A 19884-nucleotide genomic window follows, 5' to 3' on the forward strand; every position below is an offset into this window, starting at 1 on the left:
TGGGTCTAGAATTAAGGGTGCTGGATGGAAAGTTATTACAGTAGTCTCAGAATGAAAAGCAGAGGCAGTCCAGATGAAAGGAGAAAGCTAGGTCTTAAGGTCACACAGCATAGAGAGAAGACATGCTATGTTTTTAAATATTCTTTTTATTAAGAGCTGGTATCAGCGTTCAAGCAGCACATTTTGCTTCCCTTGCTTTCTCCTTCTTCTTACCTGCAATGTTTCCTCCACTCATGATTGTATCCCCAGCAATCTGTTCCTAACCTTTCCTGCCTCTCTTGCAAGTCAGCAGTAGATAACCCAGGTTTCAAGAGGAGATGACCTCTTAAAACTGCTAAGGCTGCCATCATGGCAACCGGGCCTCTGACCACTGGGTAGCTGCTCTCTGCTCCACAGTCGGGCTGGGCCTCTGCTCCCAGTCAGCTGATTAAAAATGCTGTCATAGGACGGGGTGGAACTGTGATGGCAGACTGATCCATCACGTCATCCCTATGGGGTGGGGCAGAGAAGTGAAAACACTTTTCCACCAAGGATGAGTGGGTCTGCCACTTTAAACATCCCCATGTTTAAAAGATGTCAGTGGGACAACTCTTTTATTTAACAAATATCTACTGAGAACCTACTGGGCATTTTGGGTTATCATTGTTATGTGTATATTTTAAGTTATGAGTCATTTCTGACACTGCCCTAATCCACAGTAAGGAGGCCTGAGACTTTCTGCCAACAAGCATCACGGAGTCCCATACGTACCAGGCCCTCATAGGCTCTGGGGTAGGCAGTGAACAGGTCTGTGCCCTCTAGAAACTTACCTGCTTATAGGGAAAGACAGAGAACAAGTACAGAGGGTGCCAAAAAAATGTATACACATTTTAAGAAAGGAAAAAAACTGTATTAAAATTGTAATACTCAATATATTACCGATAACAAAAGATGAATACAAGTCACGTTTGACTTCTGCAGTTACAAGAGGTGCTCAAAGTGGTTACCATCAGCTTCCAGACACTTCTGATTACGACGAACTACTGCTTGAGCATAGATAACATCTCTTAAAAATGTGTATACATTTTTTTGGGCACCCCTGGTAATGCCAGGTGATGATAAATGCTAGGAAGAAAAACTAAAGGAGGGTAAGGATGGTGACTCCGGTGGCTATTATTTATATAGAGTGAATCTGGGGCAAATCCTTCACCTCAGTGGGCCCGTGTTCTCACGTGTAAAAGTGTGGATTCAGTGACCTCCTGGATCATTTCCAATTCTTACATTACGGGGTTCCACTAATGCTGGTGTTCATGTCCCCTCTGCCTTCCTGGAATGGCCCATGTGCTGTCTCAGAATCACAGGCAAATGTTGTTGTTTTTTAAAAAAAAAAGTACAAATATTTAAAAATACATTTTATGTATTTCTCCTTGTTGTAAAACTTGATGGAACTTAGCGGTTATCTAAATAACTCCCCTCCATTTTCTAAGTAAGAAAATGTGGCCCAGTGGCCATACAGCAAGTCTTCAATAGAGGAACTAAGACATAGGACTTTTTCCTCCTAGTGAGTGCTGGTGTTCATTTCTGTTGGTGTGACCATCTCTATAATGAAAACTCAATTTAGAAAACAAAAACTTGGTTCTGGGTACTTACCTTAGAGAACGTGTCCCTGTGTCCCTTTTTATTTACCATGTAGCAGCATGTCGTAAGTGCTCAGTCATCGTTTAGTGAATGGACTTGGGTTTCTGAGCGTTTTTTCCTCTGTGAATGACCATCACGCAGATTTCCATGCAGCCCACATAGCTATAGAAGATGTAGGGACAGCACCAGGGTCGGGTTTGTCTGATGTGCAAAGTGTCCCTCAGCGCAGAACCCGGAACGTGACTGTACCAACACTTTAACTGTGTTTCACCTCTTCCCACCGAACAGGAAATCTCTAAACGATGAATTAGCTTTTTCCTCTGCGTCTTAAACTTCCTTTACTTGTTGTTTTCCTTCAGAAAGCAGAAAGAAAATGGGAAGAGAAAAGACAAAATCTGGACCACTATAATGGCAAAGAGTTTGAGAAGCTCCTAGAAGAAGCTCAGGCCAATATCATGAAGTCAATACCAAACCTGGAGATGCCGCCCGCCTCGGGCCCACAGCCGAAGGGTGATGCTCCCGTGGACAAGCTAGAACTTTCAGGTAAGGTACTGAGAGCGCTGTGTACCTGGCTGCCGTCGGGTCCGTGTGGGGCCACCCACTTAAGCACATGCTGGCCAGAGAAACCCATCTCTCACTAATTAAAAACCTTATACAATTGAAAAATTGGAAGAACAAATCCCTCAGGTATCCCTAGAGCCTCATTACTACTTTTTAACTATCACCGTAGTAGGGGAACTGTTCTGTGTTACGATATCTGAACGATGCCCAATAAGGAAAAATTGAGATTCACAGCTTCTGCGTTTCCTATAAATTTATGACACTTCCCAGCACCAGCTGGGAGACTATGAAGCCTGCATTGAAAGCGAGAGCTTTTCATACGCTACAGAAAGAAAATGCCAGCTCTTAGGAGCTCCCAGAGGGGATATTAGATCACAAGGTGAAATTGTATTCCTAAATCAAAATTATTGAAGTGCATATTTAACCAACGAAACTATGGAAGTTAAGCATCCACATGTCAATAAATAACATAAAATAACTGAACAAACTCAGCCTACTCAATCTCGAACCAATTACAGTCCTTGTGCCTTATGCTGATATTAAAATTATGTACAGTGACATCATTTTACTAGCGGCCCAGTGTCTCTGAGAGTCACATTCAATGAGGCCTTGTCCAGCAACTACAGTTAATTTGAAAAGAATTGGCCATCTTGACTTGCATGTCAAGGAACATGAAAGTGGATACAATTTATAACTGGTATAACCACTGTAACACGTTTCATTCCACAAAGTTGCTCTAAAATTCCACTCCCTGAAACTCTCCCCCTCAGACTGTGCTGAAAGATGTTTTTCCCCTCCTTCCCCCCCCCCCCCCCACAGCTGTGAGAGGGCCTGTCTGGGGCCCCTTGGAGGTCAGGCACCAAGACCTGGGGTGAGAAACGTCCTGGGGGGCAGCTGTGCTCTCACAAAGACCTCTTGCCTCTGAAGTTCCCGTTGATGAAATGATCTACCTCATTACGTTGCTATCGGGCCTAATTCAGCTCTCCCCATGATTAATTTTGTCCTGTAGTCCTTTGATGTTTTAGAATTATAAATTTAGAAATATGAATAAACTTGTTATTGTTCCTTCTCATGACTGTCCAACAGAAAAAAAGTAGCAATACATTTTGTTAACCTCATTTGGGATTTTTAGTCTTTCAGATTTAAAAAATTTGCATAAATTAGTTTTTAAATTACTCCCCAAAGTGTTTTCACTCAGTTAAAATGTTCTTATTGTTGTTGTTGTTCTTTTTTTCTTTTTAAATACATGGCTTGGTTTCTTGTCAGAAAGTGTTCAGTAATGTATAGGACACTAGAAATGTGTAAGGGTATCTATCATCCATTATCTGTAAACATTAGTTTCTATTATTTTTATTTATTTGTCATGGATGTTATTGTTTTTATTTTTGTTTATTAATGAGGTAAAAGCCTAAGCTTGGGGGTTTAAAAAATCATTTATATTTCCTTTTATATGAATTGTCTGACTGCTTAGATAATGGGGAAGGATGGATAGCTCCCCCAAAAAATCAACAGCTTCTCGAAAATTTTGGGAGTTGTGGCCTCAGTCAATGTTAAAACAAAAATATTCACAAAGACATATTTAAAAACACCAAGGAAGCCTATGCAAGACTATTGCAGTGGGGGAGAGAAACTGAACTCAGTTCTGAATGCAATGAGGTAGGGAAATTCTTGCCAACGGCAAGCCAAACTTAGCTATCAAGGGTGGGCAGTGTAGAATTTATCAGATATCAAGAATGGAGGGTTCTTGCTCAACTGGATTCTTTGCTAAAATTGGGCTCAGCAGATGAAGGTCAAGGCCTACAGTTCAGAGGAGCCTGACTAAAGTTGGTCAAAGTGGGAGTCTGTCATCAGACATGAGAGGAGGGACCAAGCCCCGTCAGCCTGTGCCAGTCCCTAGAGGGACCCAAAGTGGAGGTGACCACCCTGAGGCCAGACTGCTGGCTTGGGAACCAGCCCCATGGCCCAATTCTGCTAGAGCCCTGTAACCCAGTGCCCTCAGGCATGAGACAGAAACCGGTGACTACAAATCATCACTGGCATGGCACCCTGATGATTTACCCAAGTCTTTATCACACCTTTAAATGGAATTCCTCAAGCATCTCCTCTAAACAACTCTGTCTCCGCTGCTCAGAAAAGACAAACATACTCCTGGGAGGTCAGGCCATGTCCCTAGAGAGAGTTGGGACAAAGCCCAGCTGGAGGCACTGACCCTGAATTTCTGGTTCTACCACTTTAGTGAGCTGGTGGGTAGAGTATTTGCAAAGGGCGGAAGAGAAGAAGGTTGATAAGGGCAGGAATAAGCCTGTTTGTTTGAGTTTTGATTAAGGAATGCCTTTTTCTGAGCATTCTTCTAGAGAAAGCTGGGCAGATATCTATCTACATCTCTTAACCTGTAGTGTCAATGCTAATTTAAAATTCTCTCATTTCTGCGTTTTCTGTCACTTTTCCTTTTTCAAACCATATAACCATCACCAAAAAATCCACTTTCTCCCTGACTTTGTGCTCTGTTTCCATGTGCCTCCCACTGTCCCTCCGGCCCTTCCTTGGCCAGATTCTACTCTAACATCCCTTCTGCTAAAGCTGTTTTTCAGACTGGGGGATGAAGGCTTTGGAGGCCAGGCAGAGGGCTCTGGCTTTGCCTTTATGTTCTGCTCGTTTATCTCTCCAAGTAATGCTCAGCTTTTTTGTTTAATAACAGCTAATACTTACATAACATTTACAATGAGCCAGTAATCATGTTCTAAGTGCTTTATATATATATATATTAAGCCATTTATTCCTCAAGAACAGCAGTGGAGAAAATATTGGTATAATACCCATTTAACAGATGAAAAAACCAAGGCAGAGAGTGGTTAATCAACTCATGCAGGGTCTTTCTGGGATTTCAAGCCTATTGGACTTCAGGATCTATACCGTTAATTATTATACTATGGAGAGAATAGAGAAATTTTTAAGTCAAATTGCTTGAGTTTATAGAAATACACTGGACTTTCCGGACGTCATCTTGAAGAGATTATTATGCAATGGTGCATTGTTTTCCAGAAGACTCTCCAAATTCAGAACAGGACCTGGACAAGCTGGGGGGTAAGTCCCCACCTCCTCCTCCCCCGCCCCCTCGAAGGAGCTACCTGCCAGGATCGGGGCTCACCACAACCAGGTCCGGCGATGTGGTCTACACCAGCAGGAAGGAAAACACCACCACTAAGGTCTGATGGGTTAAGCCCCAGTAAACTGATCTCTGGGTTCAGATGATAGCCTTAGACAGGGTCATCTTTATTCTCGTTTAGAACATAAAAAGGAGTGAGGCAAGAATCAAATAAACTAGAGCATTAGGAAGCACCACAGCTGGGAAAACGTCAGCCAGTGTTACTGGACTAGACTCAGCACCATGAGTTTTAGCCTTACTTGACTTCTAGCTGCAACTATATGAAATGCAGTTCACAAGCTACTGCCCCAGCAGGGCATCATGAGATTGAAAATGGGGGTGGGAGTGGGATAGGAGGGGGAAGCAAAAGAAAGACCATCTTACAAAGGTTACTGGGATTAGCCATCCGTTATGGGAGTCTATACAGAAAGATGTTCAAATGGGCTTTAGCTTCCATTTAATTGGCAAGTTTTGTCTTTTTATGTCCAAGGTAAAAATTCAAGTTTCAAAGAGGTAATATGGGAAAGCTTTTCTTAAAGGCACGGAATGTTGAGGAGTTACAATTTTATTATAATTCTTCCATCCATTCACTAAAATCATAGCTTGCATAAACAAAAACCCAAACTGAATGCAAGTGGACAAAATAGCCTCGATTTGAAGAGCTAGAAAGCCAGTGTACTAGGCAGTGAGGGAACATCTGTTCTCTCCCTCTTTTTGTCGGTACCTGGGGGTGTTAAACCAACATCTGTGACTTGACTCTTCCATAGGCAAGCAGTGAAGATGCTGGACCAAGTCCACACGGTAGAGCCACAAAATGTCCATCAGAGGAGCCTGCTTCAGCTTGGACCCCATCCCCACCACCTGTCACTACCTGCTCTGCAAAGGACGAGGAAGAAGAAGAAGAAGGAGATAAAATAATGGCAGAACTCCAGGTGGGTGGATGAGGTGACTGACCGTGTTTCCCTGCCCTTCCCCTTAGGGACTCTCCGGCTGCGTCTCTCACAGATCATTAGCTAGAGAGCTGGCAAAGAACCCCAAGGACCTGGGCCCTGCAAGCAGCATGGCCTCCACTTTTCCAAGATGGCACTGAACTAGGCTCTCAGAGCGCCTTAAGGGGGTGTGTGTAAGGAACAACCATTTCACAAAACAACTCAGGAAGTTTATACAAAAATCAGTTGCAAGCTTTTCTAGCTCTGGCTGGTAGGATTTACTTTTCTTTCTTTCAATCTTAATAGTGTCTGCTTCATGTCAAAAAGAATTAAAAGAAGATTAGAAATACCAGCCATCATCTTGTCTCGATAAAGACTGACTAAGGCCCCCTTAGGGATGGGGGGTTGGGGGTCCCGTTATTTGGTTTTAATACTTAGAATGGCTGACCTTGAGTCGTGTGGCCTCCTGTACTCCCTACCTTGTTCCCATTCAATATCAATATCATCTTGGCCAATATTTGGAAAAGCTAAATAATTGTGTTTCCCATTTTCCTTGGCTTATTTGAGAAATGATTATTTTTAGATTTTTATTTTTTAACTAATTGCCACAGTCCACCCATAGATTTAAGGATGGGGTGCAGGGGCTATACCCAAAACTGATCCCACAATTTAAATCATGTGTGTGAATCTGCCCCAGGTGTACATTGTAAGAACTTGGCTGATCGAAGACATATACGTGATTCCTAGACCACAGTCTGTTCATAGAGTACTTCATTTGGACCCATGCTTATTAGAGGAATTTTTTTTTTTTTCCTTCAGATGGTCAGACCATAACCTTCTTAGGGCTCAAAAGCATGTTGCCTCTTCATCAGTGTGCCCATGGTTTTGTGCAGGCCCAAGGATCTGCATTCTTCATTTGGAATAGGGAGAACTTTCAAACCATGTCATTCCTACTGCTGCTATCCTACTCTGCTTTCTGTGGTAATACTTGCCAGAGTGGAGCTGCTTGGATATTATCGGGAACACAGGGCTGCTGGGTCATGGTCACGTGCATGAGCCTTTTGAGCCTCACTTAAACTCACAGCCTGGCCTGGCACATCCCCTCCATCAATCAGGTTATTTATATGTTTTTTGTGTGTTTTTTTTTAAAGATTTTATTGGGGAAGGGGAACAGGATTTTATTGGGGGAACAGTGTGTACTGCTAGGACTTTTTCTCCAAGTCAAGTTGTTGTCCTTTCAGTCTTAGTTGTGGAGGGTGCAGCTCAGCTACAGGTCCAGTTGCCGTTGCTAGTTGCAGGGGGTGCAGCCCACCATCCCCTGTGGGAGTCGAACCAGCAACCTTGTGATTGAGAGGACGCGCTCCAACCAACTGAGCCATCTGGGAGCTCAGCGGCATCTCAGCTCAAGGTGCCGTGTTCAATCTTAGTTGCAGGGGGCGCTGCCCACCATCCCTTGCGGGACTTGAGGAATTGAACTGGCAACCTTGTGGTTGAGAGCCCACTGGCCCATGTGGGAATCGAACCGGCAGCCTTCGGAGTTAGGAGCATGGAGCTCTAACCGCCTGAGCCACCCGGCTGGCCCCTATAGGTTTTTAGAATGGTTGGAGAATTGCATTCGTAAGAATCATAGATTTATAAAGTTAGTAACTCATAAAACAGTTGAGAGCGTGGAGTCATCCATCACTCAGTTATCCAATGAGGACCTTCTGGCTAGTAACACTGCATGTCAAAGCTACTTATTACTTGGGGGTTGGTGCTTGTCCTAAAATGTATAGGCACATTCTGAGGTCACTCGTTGGAGCATCTGTCCCCACATTATGGTGTGAATTGATCATGGGCTCTGCCCCCTCACCACCTTTGCCAGCCTGAGTGGATTGTCATGAGCGCTACATAATTTTAGATCTGTGCAAGGTGAATAATTACTAATAAGCAAAGTAATAGAGACTTAGAGTGAATAATCCTGCACTAGCCCTCCGAGAGAAGTAATTTATTTGTTCCAGCCACTTAGAGCCATCACTTGAGAATATTTCCCTCCATTGAAGTCTAAATATCTTTGATGCTGTCTTTGAAAGCTTTACAAGAGCAGTCCTATCTGGCTTTTTGTTGTCTTATTGGTGGTTAGATAATAGTGGTGAATGAAGTGCCCTAACCCTAACTTAACCAAACCCCATTTGCCCTCCTGCTGCAGTAAAGAGCTAAACTGCTGCATCAGAAAGTCAGCCAGTGGCCAGTGGCCAGACTGGTCCCTTTGCCCCCTCAGGCTCTAGAGTCAGAAACCCCAGAGGCAAGACAAGGAGCCGCTGCCGCCCCTGAGTGTGACTGTGGAACACCGTTCCTGTTCCGTGTCACCGGGCATCAGAAGAAAGCACAGGCTCCAAAGCATAGGGTCTGACAGCCCATAGAGATGGCCGGTGGTCTTAGTGAGTGGGGCCTTGGCATCTCCAGGGCCAGCTAGGCCTGGGGGGGCTGAGGGACAGTGAGGAGGACCCCGTGTGGCAGGAGCAGGGAGCCAGCAGACATGGAAAAAGCAGGCCGGGGCAGGTCCCAGCATCGGCTCCGTTCCCATTTTAGGACCAGTGCTGAAATGTTCACTTGCAAAGGGCATGGGTTATTCTTTCCACCCGCAGAGTTATTTCCAAATGACAATATTTGACATCAAGAAAATAGGAGAGAATGATTTGAGATGGTTCACTTAAATAAGTGGTTTTTAAATCCTGGCTGCACATTAGAATTACACAGGGAGTTGTTTTTAAAAAGTCCTACAGCCCAGAGATTCTGACAGATATTTTCTGGGTGAGCCCTGGGTATTTTTTTTTTTAAACTAGGTAGTATGTTGAAAACCCAATTTCAAGAAACTTGGGTGGTTGGGTTACTATCTGTGCTGTTCTCACCATCATACTGTCACTCCTTTCTGCCCTATGGATACAGCCCGTGTTTCCTCTGAGGACGGGTCTTCCGACTCAGAGTCGGTGTGGGCTCCTATGCCTACGCTTGTTAGTTTTCAGAGGCAAGTCGGGCTCAGGCAGCTCCGAGGCCACTCACAATTTAAGGAGCCTCCCTTTACTGAGTGAGCCTCAGAACACCTCAGAGCATGGGAGTACCTGTTACTATTTCAGACAATGAATTGGTCAGGATTCCTTTTATTTTAACGTTTAAAGGTTTGTAATATCTTGTGCCCTTTCTTCTATTATATCAATTTAAAAATTGGAAAATAATGATAAAAAAAATAATGAAAAAAAGGACGACCTTCTTGTTTTGTTTTAATTCATTTATATATTCAACATTTTTGAAAGGTCAAAACAAGAAGCCCTACCAAGCACAAATCAGGTTCACCCCAGAAAGGAAGAAAGGGCGTTGTTTTCAAGGGCTGTGTCCTTTTACCTGGTGTGGCCTCAAAATCAGAATGCCTCAGCCCCGGGCACTGCCCCCTCACCAGCTTTGCCAGCCTGAGTGAAGCCAAACGGGGAGCAGGTTTTCAAGGCGCTCCTCCCTGGCCCTGGTGTGACCTGCATACGGGACCTGGCTGGGGTCTCCGCCTCTGGAGTGATCCCTGACTGTCCCCTCCCTCCTCCTCGCTACCCTTGAATTCCTGTTAACCTCAGTATTTTAATTCCTTAGGCATTCCAGAAGTGTTCCTTTATGGATGTAAATTCAAACAGTCACGCTGAGCCGTCCCGGGCTGACAGTCACGTTAAAGATACTAGGCCGGGGGCCACAGTCCCACCCAAGGAGAAGAAGGTAACGTGGCAGTTACACATTTGCCACGCGGTCGGACAGCCCTTCTTTCCTTGCTCTGACACTAACACCGCTCCTGCGCTTTTCCTTCTGCACCCTCTCTTTTTTTCTCTTGCCCTTTTTTTACTTTTCTTTTCTTTTTTTTTTTTTTTAACTAATGGCGACAGCTTTACATGTACATCAGCGATACCCAGTCGAGGTTTTCAGAGCAGACGCTGTATTCCTGTGCACCGAGGAAAATAGTATGTGCAGAATTTAGGCATTATCTTCACAAACTAAAGAATATACAACTTTCAACATGTTCTAGAATGACTCTTTAAGAAAAAAAAAACTATGCAACCAAGTATGTAGCACTTTTTCTAACTTTTAACATGCCTGCTTTACCAAAAACATAAAAAATAGGTGAAAGCCTTAGATTCCAGGAAGAAAACGCAGGGCAGAGCTGCATACCTGCCACCATGCACAGGTGGTCCCTCATGGGGACATACACATATGTATTCACACGGGTGTTCAGGACGCCAAACAGATTTTCTTCAGTATTATACATTCTCAAAATGTACCTTCCAAGAGAGTAACTTTGGTATAGTTTTAGTGCTGATATTCTTTGTGGCATTTGAATGGCCTCAGAACAGGTGTCCAGTCTCTGAAACAAAGTTCCCTGTCATTATTAAGTACTTCAGAGAAAGGATATGAGCCTGAACGTTCCAACTTCAACATGCTGATATGATTTTTGGATGTAGAGCCATCTTCTCTGAATGAAGCCTCTGTCTAAATTTCAGGATAAAAAGCTTATCATGACCAATTCAAGTCCTAACGTTTTTCAGCAGGAACTTACATTTCAGAATTCAAAGGCTCTAGCTCCCTTACATAAAGTCAAACGTAGTTGCCACAATATAGTCCCATTGCTACTCCACACGCGTCCATCAGTCCAGCTCCGCAGGGGAGCTGTAGAATCACAACACTGAGGTTGTTCTAACACCACCGTTCAAGAGATGCTCTTCTGAGGCTTACAGCTCCCAGCCTGGAGGCCCTGCCAAGGAGGCTGACCTGTTCCTCCCTGGCTCACAGCCACCAGAGCCCTTATGTGAAATGCGTCTGCCACATGACTGACATATGAAACCGCTAACCAGGCGACACCGGATCTCTCGGTGCACCAGGCGAGATGACGAGATTATTGTTGATAAATTTTTCTCATGAAGAAAACCTCCTACTAATTTGACGAAGCCATGACATCACATTGGAAATATATTGCTTTTTCAATCTCTGGGATTTCCTTATGTGGCCTGATTAAAACCTGCTCATGGCATATCTGAGTTAAATGACATACTTGGGCCAATGTGACTATTTCTGTCCAAAACATTGGGAACTGGGAACTTCTCAAGGATCACTCTGGAGAGAATCATTGTCTCTTTGTAGAATTTTGCTCATTGACTCAAAAGTTGCATGTGATTTCTTGCCGTGTGATTAGAAATCCATATGCTACCCATCTCATCTCAATCAAGGGTCCATCGGATAGGTAATAAACAGCAGGTCTGTACTGAATACCCAGCCCTGTATGTAATCACAGGTGCTTTTCTGGATAATTACCATATTTTGCCGTGTATAATGAGCTCCCCTGTATAATGTACACCCACATTTTTGGCCCCAAATTTCAGGGGGAAAGTCTTTTGTTTTAATTTTCCAATAATTTTTGTAAAAGTATCAGCTAGGTTGCTAGCTCCCGCCTAAAGATTACGAAGAGCAATGTCACGCTGCTCACCCTGTGGTGATCGAGTCAGCATCACCTGTCTTATCAAGTCAGTCACTTACTCTGTGGACATACGTCGCTCTTCGTTTCATTTCGTTGAATCGTTGGCTGAAAGCTTTCCTTGCAAGGTCGTCGTAAGTTCAACAAAACCGATTATTGTATTCCAGGATACTATTTTGCGTACAGATATCATTATTGATTTCTAGAGTTATACTTTTCATAAATAAAAGAATTAAAAACATTTATATAGATACAGAAGTAGTACTACCCATGTATAATGCACATCCTTAGTTTTCCCTTACAAATTTGGGCAAAAAAAGTGCACATTCTACACGGCAAAATACAGTATACTCAGTAGATTGGTCTCCTTCATAATATCACTATCAGACTTGTATATGAGTATCGCATACAATATGGGTATTAGACTTTTCCCCACATTTTTGTCATTATTAATCTCTTCTTGGCTCTTCCTTTTCTATAAATCAAATGTTTTCTTAAAATGTTTCCCATATCATCATGAAGCATTAGCCTAGTACTTGACTTTTATGCAATTTTCCTATGGCAGTGTCTCTAATTTTGGTCTATTGTCCATATGCATATTAAGCTTACGTCACCAGTTGTCTTAACAATCCAGACCTTGGGGCCTATACACAGATATTAATGAGGTTTAATTACCTTTCACGAAGTCTTGACTGTCTAAGAAATCATTGTGAGATTACATGACAGTTGTAACCAAGTTACCCTTAATTAAGTTCATGCACTTGCTTTGATACATTCATTCCTTTTTCTAGCCCAGTGATAAAAATGGCAGGTCATGTGATACCTAAACCTGACATCTTTATCTTAGCAATTTTCCATCGGGGTATTCCTGCTACTAGGCCTGTTTTAAAATAAATATCTCACACAGTGGCATTTAAAATATTTAACAATGGGTATGGCATGGCCCTGACCAGTCAGAAGAGATGCCAGGTCTACCCCACCCCCACCCCCGGCAAATGGGGCCAGCAGAACGACGGCTGTACAGGCGTCTTCTTTTGCCTGTACATGTGTAAAATCCAGTTCCTTCTCTGATTCAGGGGTAAATTCTCACTCAAGTCCTAGCATGCTGGCTCCATACTGGGAGTTGAAACCTCAGGCTCAAATGGCATTTACTTTTCTTCTTAAAACCTTTTACTTGGTGTGTTAGTTGTTTAATAATCTATATTTAAAATCCCACAAAAGCTCTTATGTTGTTCGTCTACAGCAGCTGAATCATTACACTTGTTTGGGGGCCTCCCGGGGGTGAGGGGAAGTTAAACAGGTGGTGCTTGGTGGCTAATGCACCTCGTATCTCATGTGATCTTTCCATGTGATTAATAATGACTGTGTTATTTGTGTGTTATTTCTTGAATGTACATCAACATTCTTTCCGTTTTTAACTGGGGCGGTAGGATTGCTCTGGATGGACTGTAGCGGGGCTTAGGTTATTGTGTTTTATTATGTTGTCATCACTTTAACCAAACCGCCTTCTTGGGATTGTGTCCCATCCTGCTAGAATCACCTCTTCCTCTTGGGCTTCTGCAGCAAGAAGAAATGACAGCAGAGCCTTGGAAATGACAAGGCATGTCTAGTGTCCAGTGTTGTGGCAGGGCCCCCGGCGAATAATACAGCCATGTGGGAAAGGTCGTACCTCCTGGTGGAGCCTTCTCCATTCCTGGTCCCCACCGCTGGGCTCTTACATTCTGAATCTCTGTGAGAGCCTTAGAAATGTATCTTTGCTTTGCATCAGAGGCCATACAGAATAAAATCTGAATCATGATATCACAGTCACCATTCTAGCCTCAAATATCTGTTTCATAAATGTTTAGATGATATTTTGCAGCATCATCACACTGAGTTTGGATTTGATCGTCATGGTTATTACTGTGTACCCTGAAAATAAGACCGGGTCTTATATTAATTTTTGCTCCAAAAGACGCATTAGGGCTTATGTTCAGGGGATGTCCTCCTGAAAAATCATGCTGGGGTTTATTTTCTGGTTAGGTCTTATTTTCAGGGAAACACGGTATTAGATTGAAGGCTACTTTGACAGTTTCTTTAGCAAGTTCAAGTACAAACTGCAAGTATATTTCAATCGTTCATTTGACCAGGGAAAAAGAATGTTGGGTTTTTTGTTTTGTTTTGTTTTGTTTTGTCATCTCAAAGTACCATACCCAACCAATGCAGATGTCCTCATAGGATACTTTCCATAAAAAAAACAAAAACAGATAGGATTGAAATAACTGGAAGGGACATGAAAAATCTCTTGGTCTCATTCTTCAGTTTATAAGCAAACAAACGAGGCCCGGAGAAGTGAAATGACCTGCCTAAAGTCGCACAGTTAGGTGGCAGGTCTGGGTTAGAGTCAGAATCTTCTGCCTGCTGAAATATTGTGCTTTCTACAATGCCACACCATTCTTCTGGTTTTAGGTTCTGCTAAGCCCACTGTAGGGTGTTGCAAAGAGGACATGGTCGTATAGAATCGGTCCCTTTATTAACGGCTACCCCACCCCCCAAAATTTGAAATTCTTGAATATTTTGTTAATTAAGACTTTCATCTTGTGCAAACACAGGGCATTTTTGGAAGTTGGCGAACAAAGCAGCCCCAGGTAAACAGCTGTAGGCTTTGGACTGGTGTGTAACAAATGTGCTTGGCCTGCATGTTGTGGAAGTGTAATTAAAGGAACAATTTAGGTATAGTCCACTTTGGGGGGATGTGGTTTTGTGGAGTAACATGTCCTACACTATTCTACCAGAACTTGGAATTTTTCCATGAAGACGTACGGAAATCTGATGTTGAATATGAAAATGGCCCCCAAATGGAATCCCAAAAGGTGAGTTCACCAGATCTGTGTCCCAACTGATAGCATGCAGATTAATTACCTTCCTTTGTAGATCTGTTTCTGATTAACATGTGTGATTTCCCTTCTCCACTCTCCCTCTCAGGTTACCGCAGGGGCTCTAACACCTAGTGACCACCCTAAGTGGGAAAGAGGAATGGAGAATAGTATTTCTGATGCATCAAGAGCATCAGAATATAAAACTGACATCTTAATGAAGGAAAATTCCGTATCCAATAAGAGTTTACTTAGAGACAATAGAAACTATTCCCAGAAAAATGTGTCTAAGGCCAGTTCCAGTTTCTCTGGCATTAGTTCATCGGAAGATGAAATAAGTAAAGGGCCTAAAAGCTCAGGATTGCAGTACCCTGTATCTGACACTGAGAATCAGAAAATGAATTATGGAAAGACAAAAGAGACGAGTCAACAAGGACGAGAAAATACAGATAAGTGTCACCTTCCCTCTCCCACTAGATCAACTGAATTGAGTATTTGTGATGTGAAAATTCAGGATCAAGAGTTTCCAGTGACAGACGTGGGCCAAGTTGTGCTAAGACCCAAGGGGCCTCGGCATGCTCATGAGGACAGAGAATCAACCCCAAGTTCTCCCACGGAAGAAAATGCACCCACAGACAACATTGCCTTCATGATTACCAGAACCGCCGTCCAGGTGCTCTCCAGTGGCGAGGTCCGCGATATAGTGAGCAAAAAGGGAGAAGATGTACAGACGGTGAATATTGATGCCAGAAAAGAGATGACTTCCCAGCAAGAGGGAACTGAAAATGAAGAGCCAGTCGTGTGCCTCGACAAGAAACCAGTCATTATTATTTTTGACGAACCCATGGACATCCGATCTGCATATAAGAGACTTTCAACCATTTTTGAGGAATGCGACGAGGAATTGGAGAGAATGATGACCGAGGAAAAGATAGAGGAGGAGGAAGAGGAGGAAAATGGAGATGCTGTCGTCAAGAATAACACTTCCCAAAAGTTTCTTAAGGTTGCCTCAGGCAGCCCCAGATCAGGACTGCAGGCTGAACGTCAGTTACAGCCACACTTTTTCTCCACAGAGAACAAAGTACCAGGAGGACAGGAAATGAATAAAACCGAGCTGACCAAGTGCAGCCAACCACATTCGCCGAGTCCAGAAAGCAAGTGTGATGTGACAGATGACCAATATGAAAACCCCAAGAAAAAGTTTAAGTTCAGATTCCCTAAAAAGCAACTCGCTGCCCTCACTCAAGCCATTCGTACAGGAACCAAAACAGGGAAGAAGACTTTGCAGGTGGTGGTCTACGAAGAGGAGGAAGAGGATGGCACTTTGAAGCAGCACAAAGAAGCCACGCGATTCGAAATTACTAGGTCTTCTCAACCTGAAGACACCCCCCAAAATATGCTCAAGAGACAAGAGCAGTCCAGTCCAGAGAACACATCTCCCAGTTCAAGAACTGATGAAATTAGAAAAAATACCTACAGAACATTGGACAGTCTGGAGCAGACCATAAAACAGCTTGAAAATACGATCAGTGAAATGAGTCCAAAAGCCCTAGTTGATACCTCATGTTCTTCCAACAGAGATTGTGTTGCAAGCTCATCCCACATACCCCGGGAGGCCTCTCCCCGATCCTTGCTAGTTTTGGAAGAAGCTCCCACTGTCCTAGAATCCCCCTCGTCAATACCTTCAGCTGCACGTAAGGTATCTTGGTCTGATGGAAAAGAAAAGACCCAGCTGCTTTCTTAAATCTGCCATAATCACCATTAGCAAAAGGTGTCTTGTGATTTACTTGCTTCCTTTCAGGTGGCTTGTTTTTTTTTTGTCTGTTCGTCATGGTACCTTTCTCTCACACTTTCTCCCTCCCCTTCAAAACAACAACTAGGTGTCTAACAGCTAATTGATTCTGTTTTTACCTCTGTTGCTGATTGGTGTTGGGTAACCGCAAGGATGCTGGGTCATCTATTTGCCATTGAAATGATTGCTCTGATCGTCACATTAAAATCCGTTTGATCAGTAGTGGAGCAGTTTTTCCTGTTTGATTCTTGGAATTAACCCCAGCGGTGTCTTCTGATGTCCCTCTTCTAGATCTGTCCTGCATGTAGGTCTGTGGCTTCTCACGTTGAGCTTCTCTGTACTAGATGGGGCAGCCTCAGTGATAACCCACTCACCGGCTGCTCCTTCTCTTCCCCTCCCTCTGTTCCTTCCCACAGGGCTCCAGTGGGACCCCACAGACAAGCAGGATGCCAGTCCCCATGAGCTCCAAGAACAGACCCGGAAGCCTGGACAAACCCGGCAAGCAGACCAAACTGCAGGACCCCCGCCAATATCGTCAGGTAGTTTTACCTTAAACCCAATTTTGGATGGACGCTCTTGTGGTTAAGAAGCAAGTCACTGACTTAGTTAATACCAAATATTGTGTTTTCTTTGTAAGCTATGGTTTACGTAGACGTCCTGGATCTGGGGGCATGAAGAAAGTCTAAAAACCTTTGTTGAACTTTCCACCACGCTTTTGCATGCTTGCAATAAAACATCTTTTTCTTTGTGACTCCAAAGTTTAACTGTTAACACAAACTGCCAGAGCAGTTGGCTTTTCTTTGGTGAATGTAGTGGTTCAGCAGAGCACCTTGGGAAACCAAGCCAGACAGACCTGTTGTCGAACTGTCCTGAAAGTCACCCCTACTAACGTATATGTTGATTGCATTGCATTAGAGGCACATTAACTCCCCAACACGATGCCCAACCCCCACCCCAATAATAATAACCCACCCAGACGCATGGCTGACCCAGCACCCAGAAGTGGTCTTCCTTTTTTCCTGTTCTGCACATCCTCTGCTCTGTACTTTGGGGGTTTCTGCCAGGTCCAGTACAGCACAACAAGACTTAGCTCAGGCCTTGAACTCGTTTGGTTTGGTTTGGTTTGGTGTCTTTTATTTAATGTTTCTCAGAAGGGCTGTGTTGCCAGACCCTATGGAATGATCGTGTTACCAGCTTCCTGACAAACTCTCCCGCCATCTTTATTTGCAGGCTAATGGAAGTGCTAAGAAAGCTGGTGGGGACTGTAAGCCTACTTTCCCCTCCTTACCTGCTTCTAAGATTCCAGCCCTTTCTCCCAGCTCTGGGAAAAGCGGTTCTGTGCCCTCTTCTAGTGGTGACAGCTCTAACTTCCCCAACCCAACTGCTTCTAAACCATCGGTTCCTTCTAACCCTCTCAGCCCCCAAACAGGACGATCTGCTCCCTCTGCCTCCCTGATTCCCTCTGTCTCTAATGGCTCCTTAAAGTTTCAGAGCCCCACTCATCCAGGGAAAGGTCACCATCTTTCCTTCTCACTGCAGACTCCAAACGGCCGAGCAGCCCCTCCTTCCTGCTCCTCCTCCCCACCCTCCCCTGCCTCCCCCACTTCACTGAGTCAAGGTGCCAAGAGCATCAGGACCATCCACACTCCTAGCCTCACCAGCTACAAGGCGCAGAATGGAAGTTCAAGCAAAGCCGCCCCTTCCACAGCCAAGGAAACCTCTTAAAAACCAAATCTTATTAGGTTCAAGTTGGAGTTACATTTAAAAATTCAAAAAAAAAAAAAAAATGGTAACAGTCTTCGACAACTGTTTTCACGAGAGAATGTAACATATTGCTGTATTGTTTGAGGCTTAATGCTAAGTATGTGCTAAATACTGGATTAATAGATTTCAGTAAAGCTTGTTTGTTTGTTTTTTACTTTGTTGCTGTTGTAATTACATAGTGTTAACTGTCTATATCCAATCCCTGTTAAATGAAGTAAGCATGTGTTACCGAAAGAGAGAGTATGAGGAGAGAGAAGGGTGTGTGTGAGAGGAAAAAAAAAAATGTATTCAGCATGTAAAACATGTATGATTCCAGAATTTTAGTATGTTTTGTATAAAAATATTTTTCATTACGGAGACTAGAAGTGAACAGAGAAATACACAAGTGTGACTATACAAATTGTAAAACAGATACTATAATATTTCCTTTTATTTTAGTGTTATTTAGCTTTATTACAGATTTCTATTTTTGTCAAAATTTCATGGTTTCTTTCGAGATCTTTTTTGCCAGAACATTTTGATACTATAGCATTGTACATTTGAAAGTAGTGTGCTAGACAACAAGCCAATGAACTTCAAGCCAACACAGGCATATGTAGAAGGCAAGTTATCAAACCAATTGCACTGCCATGAAAATTATGTATAATAATTTGCCAGGCCAAGCAAGCTAGTGTTCTTTTTCTTTTTTTCTTTTTTTCTTTTCTTTCTTTCTTTCTTTTTTTTTTTTTTTTTTTAACATATTGGGATTCTCTAGTAGTTTTCTTTGCAGTATCTAACCCCTGTCTTTGTTTTCTGAGACCTGGTAACCCACATTATTACATTGTGGATTTTAAAATGTACACTTCTGTACGGTTCTGTAAACTGATAAACTTTTGTAAATATATAAATAGACATAAAAATACTGTATGTGACAGCACACAGAGTAGTTTTCCCACACCAAAGTTAATTTTTATGCATGCTTTAAAAACATATATTGGGATGGGCAGAAATGGGACTATCCATATCTTTTTAAAAAGCAACAAGTTTGCACAGCTAGAGTGTTTTTGTAAATAAATGTATTTGTATAACACAGTCATGTAATATACAGAACTATAAGCAGAGACTTTGCAAAACTAAATAAAGGGCTGCATGCTTATTATTTTTTGTACCTTGTCACTATAGCTACTTCCTAGTCAAAGGACAAAACATAACTGGTGTGGGCTTTGAGGGCATTATAAATAACATGTAACCAGCCACAAACTGGTTTTCTGAAAGCTCTATTTCTCTGAAAACTCTGGGGTGACTCAATGAGTTCTTGATTAATTCAATGCAAGCATTGTGCCTTCCATTGTAAACTGCTGACTCTCTGTGGCTTATCAAGGTTTGGCTAACAGAAAGCAAACCTGGGTACAGGGTTTCCACCCTCATTTGCCAGAGAGGGCTCTACCTACTTTCTCTTTCCTGTTTAAATTTCCAGTAGAAGTAAAGCAGAAATAAAATGTCTTTATCACTAGGAATTTTTTTTTTTTTCGAGTTCTCAATTTAAAAACAAAATACTATTGGTCTAGCTAACATTATACTCCGGTTTCCTTTAAAACAATAGGAATAAAAGTTTGTGAAAAATAATACCAAGGTTATGAATTTACTTCAAGAACAATCTCAGGAATCCATTAATCCTTATTTTTTGCCTCCACAATATTTAACTTGGTGGTTTGTTTTAAAATACAAATATTCTTATTACTTTAGCACCTGGTTATTAG

The 19884-nt window shown here is 42.8% G+C and overlaps 1 protein-coding gene across 29 annotated transcripts in view; it reads left to right on the top strand.

The window, feature by feature from the left end:
* Positions 1 to 18299, top strand: part of KIAA1217 (KIAA1217 ortholog) — a 753165-nt gene extending 734866 nt beyond the window's left edge. For 14 of the 29 annotated variants that reach the window (XM_074324916.2, XM_088789215.1, XM_088789195.1 and 11 more), the window contains 9 exons: positions 1977 to 2160; positions 5221 to 5384; positions 6091 to 6255; positions 9871 to 9990; positions 14326 to 14361; positions 14509 to 14586; positions 14699 to 16288; positions 16798 to 16920; positions 17612 to 18299. In XM_074324916.2, coding sequence (XP_074181017.2) covers positions 1977 to 2160; positions 5221 to 5384; positions 6091 to 6255; positions 9871 to 9990; positions 14326 to 14361; positions 14509 to 14586; positions 14699 to 16288; positions 16798 to 16920; positions 17612 to 18106 — 2955 coding nt within the window. In that variant the 3' untranslated portion in view covers positions 18107 to 18299. Of the gene's footprint in view, positions 1 to 1976; positions 2161 to 5220; positions 5385 to 6090; positions 6256 to 9870; positions 9991 to 14325; positions 14362 to 14508; positions 14587 to 14698; positions 16289 to 16797; positions 17071 to 17611 lie in introns of those variants that run through there. The other 15 variants (XM_088789198.1, XM_088789203.1, XM_074324913.2 and 12 more) reach the window with 8 other exon arrangements.
* The last annotated feature ends 1585 nt before the right edge of the window (positions 18300 to 19884 follow it).

This window comes from Rhinolophus sinicus, chromosome 1 (assembly GCF_057876585.1).
Source record: "Rhinolophus sinicus isolate RSI-liver-muscle chromosome 1, RSI-T2T, whole genome shotgun sequence".
Classification (NCBI taxonomy): Eukaryota; Metazoa; Chordata; class Mammalia; order Chiroptera; family Rhinolophidae; genus Rhinolophus; species Rhinolophus sinicus.